Here is a 5,395-nt window from a genome sequence, read left to right on the forward strand (position 1 = left end):
TCGCCCTCGGACACAGAGCCTCCCACGCGGGTCCCAGTCGCGCGGGGCTCACCTGCGGCTCCGCGGGCCCCGGCGGAGCCTGACACCGCCCCCTGGCGGCAGGTGGGCGCCGGCGCGGAGCACGCCCGGCGCGCGGCGCGGCGCGCTGATTGGCCGGCGCGGATTCGGGCAGCTTCCCGAGGGCGCGGGCGCGCGGGTCGGGGACGCCGACGAGCAGCACAACCCAGCCCGGGTACGGGGACGCCGGCGCGCTCTCCGGGGGCTTCCTCTTCCCTCCGGTTGTGTCCAGGTTCTGCGTCCGCCAGGGTCCAGGATGACAATCCGACACCAAGGCCAGCAGTACAGGCCGAGGATGGCATTTCTGCGGAAGGTGAGCGCGGTCCCATCGCCCGGGCCCGGGAGGGGCGCGGGGACCAACTCTGGGAAGTGCCGGCGGCGATGTGGGCAGAGGCGGGGGGCAGCCCTTGTGGTCGGTTAGTGCCGCTTGATGTCATTAAGTGACTTATTTGCCTTGTGTTTCTGTCTGTCCGTCTTTTAAAGACTCTAATGGTTAGGTTTCCTTGTTACCTGTTTATAGTGGAGAATCTGCAGCCGAGGGCGACTGCCGGCTGGAGGCTGAAAACAACCTGTTACTTGGGAGAGCAGGCGCAGGAAGGCAGTTCAGCGAGGCTGGGCCAGATTTGAGAGAGTCTCCTGATGCTGTTAGAGGCTCCCAGATGTTAAATGAACATGTTTTTGCTGTTTTTCTGATTCAGCGCTGCAGTATTTGAAAGCGTGTGTGTGTGGTGAGTGTGTACACATAGACCGTGAAAACAGTGTGATTTGCAGGCTAAAGGGCCACCCCGCTTGCCGCGCTCCTAGATTCCTTATTCAAGCGTGTGTATTTGTGGATCTCAGGTCTCTCTGTGCGCAGCGGAAGCCAGGACCCTCCCCATGCAAAGGCTTTTCTCAGAGCAAGTGGCTGGGCACAGGGGGTGTCCATGCTGGGCACTTGTGCGGGGTGGAACGCACCTTGTGTGGTGATGTATTTGGGGATGAAATGGCTCATTTTGTTATGGGCTTTTGAGATGACCGGTATCAGAAGGGGTCAGCAGAGGATTAGGTCCTGGGTCGCTTGCCCGCCCTTCCTCCCACTTGCAGCCACTTTTCACAGTGTGGTGGCCCCCGTCTTAGGCTTGTCTTGAGCAGAATTAGCTGAATGCTTTGTGACAGTAAGAGCCCTGCCCTGAGCCCTTGGAGCGCAGCAAACTGGCGTAGTCAAAACTGTCCTGATTTGTCTAAGGCTTTCAATGCTAAAACCTGGACAGTCCCGGGCACATTGGGACAGTTGGTCACCCTCGGTCCACCTACTTCAATAAGCTTGTGCGTATTCCAGGTGGTAGAGGAGTGAGGATATAAAAACAGAGGTGGAGTGTTGTCTCGCTGGGAAAGAACCCTGAGAGCCTCTACTGCAGACACCACCTCCTAAAATCAGAGAAAACTGCCCAGACTGGATCTCTGAGAGCCCTGAGAGCCGTCAGTCATCTTCCAGGATTTCCCAGGACTGCCTTCTTCTGCCAGACAGGGCAGCTCTGGTGCTGAGGCGCTGAGAGCAATTGTCTGGAGACATTCTGTTTGTTTCTGAGCCTCAGACATTGTGTTTCATCCTGACTGTTACGTGGTGGACATTCCTGTCTTTACCTGGGCCTTCTGACTGGTGTCTTGGTCTCCAGCCCATCCTGCTCCACCGCTGCCTCCTCTTTTCCACCCCAGCCTCCTGTCTTCCACCCCACCTGCCGGCCTCCACAATACCATTCATCGGCATGTTGGGTTTCTTTCGCAAACCGACGCGGATCCCCTCGCCCTGAAACCCTCCGCTGGTTTCCCCCGTGCACAGGGTGACGTCCAGCCTTCTCAGCCCGCCCACTGAGGACCCTGCTCCCACTCACCCCTCCGGCTTGACCTCCCGCTGGCCTCCCACACCTGCCCTGCAGGGACACAGGACGGAGCAGCCCCCCTCACTCAGGGGGGCTCTGGCCTCAGCGACCTCCTCGTCTTTCCAGGAACCCTGTGCCCTTCAAGCCTCAGATCCCTCCACTGGGAAAGCCCTTCTTCCCCTTCTCACCGGCCGAGCCCCCGTCCCCCCGACTCCCGGGCCCAGCTCGGGGGCCCCTCCGCTGTGACGGCCGGCTCTCCCCACCCCCGCTGCCCTGCAGACCCTGCCCGCACCTCAGCGCTGCTCTCTCCCTTTGCCTTGTTGGATGGAGGGAGACCCCCGTCTGTCTGTGTCTTCCGAGGTCCTCGGTCAGATCACAGAGCAGGTCCCAAGAGCCTGTGCCCGGGGGCCCTCAACCGAGAAGCAGCTGAACTAGGTGCCCAGCCTTTGGAGAGGGACCAGACCTAAGGAATGTGGACTTGGGTGCAACTGGCACCCGCCACTCAGTGGATATTTTTGAAGTAGGCTGTGTCCCCAGTGGGGCCCTTACATGCGTGTTCTCATCTGTTCCATGAGACAGAGTTATCATCACCATTTTACAGAGCGGGAAGCTCAGAGAGGTGAAGTCACTCGCCCCAGTCGTAGCCGCTAAGTGGTGGAACCAGGGAAAATACAGGTTGTCGCCAAATGTGATCCAGTGCTGTAAGCTTTCCTGTGATGTTGGGGGCAGGAGAGGCTGTGGGAAGGCCTGACAGAAGGTGCCTGGGGGACGCGGAGCTGAGAACTGAAGGATAAATGGGGGTTCTAGGCAGAGAGAAAGAAGGCTGTTCCAGGCAGAGGAACGGCGTGCGCTAAGTGCATGTGCGTGTGTGTGTGTGTGTGTGTGTGTGTGTGTGTGTGGGATGCCGCACAGTGGACCGCCTCCCGTGGCCCCTGTGAGCTCCTGTCCTAGTGCTGGCCCGTCCCCCCTCCATCCCCCCCTCTCCCGTGATGTCCAGATCTCCATACCAGCCAGGAACAGCTGTTGCTGCCCTTGGGATGCACCTCAGGTCTGACTGTTTTGGTGCCTCATGGAGAAGCCTCGACTGCTTTGCTTTCCTGTGTGGTTTCCGGCATCTCCTTTTGCTGAGGGGCAAGGGGGTGCGGAAACAAAAGTGAGGAGACCCGGGCAGAGCACGGGATCTTTCGCTTGTATCATTCTTTCATTCAATACGTGCACAGAGCCGTGCGCGTCTGTGCTGGGCGCTGTGCCTGATGCTGGGGACACTGTGGGATTAGGACACGGCCCCTTCCTCCTGGAGCTTAGGGTCTAATAGCGAAGGACCGCTGTATAAGTAAGAAGAATGTTCTGTAGGTCGTGGGAGACGTCATTAGAGGAGATGCACGTATATAAAACGCAGAGCAGGGAGTGGTCAGTGCCATCTGGGGTGGGGACCAACAGCCTTCACAGGGGGGCTTGTAACTGAGTGAAGGTGTGAAAAATTAGTAGGTGGTTTTTTTTTTTTTTGCCGGGAGGATGGGAAGATGAGTGGCATTTGGGGGAATGCAAAGCTTGGAAGTGTGGGATAGCATTGTGCCGTGGGAGAGTCTTCAGGGGTTGGGGTAGCTGGCCGGGGGGCAGGGGTGGGCAGGAAGTTGGTGATGGAAAGGCTGGTAGTGAAGGAGGCTCCAGAACTGGGGGCTTCGCACATCCAGCCGGGGGTCTGACGCTTTCTGTGTTCGCTGAGAAGCCATTTGACGTTTTAAAATCGGGTACGAATAAAACGAGTTGGTTCCCATGTTAGAAAGATGATTCTGATTAGAGGGTAGGAGTGCTTCTCTACCCTGGCTGCGCTTTAAAAAACATTATTATCAGGTCACCTTCCTTAGAGTTTCTCATTTACTTAGGAGACAATTAAGTAGTCAAGTCAGATGGAGTCCAAACATTGTTTTTGTTTTTTTTTTTTTTTAATTATTTATTTATTTGGCCACACCGGGTCTTAGCTGCGGCATGTGGGCTCTAGTTTCCTGACCAGGGATCGAACCCCCTGCATTGGAAGTGTGGAGTCTTAACCATTGGGCCACCAGGGAAGTCCCAAAACATTGGTGTTTTCAAAGAAAATCTTCCTACGGACTTCCCTGGCGGTCCAGTTAAGACTCTGCACTTCCACTGCAGGGGGCAAAGTTTCCATCCCTGGTCAGTGAACTAAGATCCCGCATGCTGTGCGGTGCGACCAAAAAAAAAAAAATATATATGTATACGTATAAAATCAAATGCAGAAAAGCTTCCCAGGTGATTTGAATGCATAGCCCAGAGGAAAGCCCCAGGACATTTGGTGACATCTGGAGACATTTGGTGTTGTCCCAGCTAGGGAGGGGGCTGCCCCTGGCAGCTGGAGGGAAGAGGCAGGAACGCTGCTAGACACCTACGGTGCACAGGACATCCGGCCCCAAATGTCAACAGCACCACCACTGGAGGGCGCCCTGGAGGCTGGGGACCTGCCAGACCCAAGGCAGAGGCCGGGTGGGCCGAGCCGGACGGTCCAGGAGGGAGGTGAGACGTGCCACAGAGGCCTGTTAGGAGACAGGTCAGAAACAAAAGCAGAGTCCGCAGAAGCTGACTGGGGTCATGGAGGATGCTTCCTGGGCTTCAGGCTGGGGTGGCCTAAGCTCTGATCAGAGCGTGTGTGGTGCCCCCGAGGGTCCAAGACGCTTCGGGGTGAGATGGCCCAGGGGTCCGCTGGCCTCTGGGCAGACAGGCTTCATAGTGGGACACGCTTCTGTTTGCCAGACAACCCCATGGTTCCAGGTCACTTGCTCCCTCTCTGTACAGAAAAGTACTGATTATTACCATCCCCCCGGGAAACCTCCGGCTTAGAGGAAAATCCCAGCCCGAGATCTTGCACAGGGAGTAACAGCGAGGGGCAGTGTGGGCGTGTTAGGTGGGTTGGCGAGGCCTTCGGAGCTGTCGTTCCTGTTCCTTGGTGACACGCCTGCAGTCACGCGGAGGCACGTGGCATCCGACGCCCCCATCCCGCCCCCAGCTCGGCGTCACCCGGGGTTCAGCACCGCCCGGTTACCCCGCCGTCCTCGTGTGGCCCAGGATCGCGGGGAGCTGAGAGTGGGAGACGGGAGGGCGCCTGACGTTTGGGGCGGCGGTGGCCGTGCCTCCCTGTCTCCAGAGGGACGCCCACCAGGCACGAGGAGGAGGGCGTGAGAGTTGGCAGCAGTTGGGAGCAGAAAGGCAAGGGCTCCTCACCCTCTGGGGACCTGGGGACACAACTCGGATTGTCCCCTGTCTGTGACGGGCAGAGGGGCTCTTCTGCTGGAAGCAGAGCTGGAGCCCAGAGCCAGCATGACTGGGCTGGGGCCGCCACGGCAGAGCACCGCCGGGCCCAGGCAAGGTGTGCGCAGCGTGCTTTCCGGCGGCCTCTCTCTGGGGCCTGCAGACGCCGTCTTCTCTGCGTGTCCCCACGTGCTCGCCCCCCCCCCCCCCCCCGG

The 5,395-nt window shown here is 58.5% G+C and overlaps 1 protein-coding gene across 1 annotated transcript in view; it reads left to right on the plus strand.

The window, feature by feature from the left end:
* Positions 1-313: 313 nt before the first annotated feature.
* The window catches only part of RGS9 (regulator of G protein signaling 9), a 56,910-nt gene continuing 51,828 nt past the window's right edge, over positions 314-5,395 (plus strand). The window contains exon 1 of the mRNA XM_007455282.1: positions 314-370. Coding sequence (XP_007455344.1) covers positions 314-370 — 57 coding nt within the window. The remainder of the gene's footprint in view (positions 371-5,395) is intronic.

Source organism: Lipotes vexillifer, unplaced genomic scaffold (assembly GCF_000442215.2).
Source record: "Lipotes vexillifer unplaced genomic scaffold, Lipotes_vexillifer_v1.1 scaffold664, whole genome shotgun sequence".
NCBI classification, from domain to species: domain Eukaryota; kingdom Metazoa; phylum Chordata; class Mammalia; order Artiodactyla; family Lipotidae; genus Lipotes; species Lipotes vexillifer.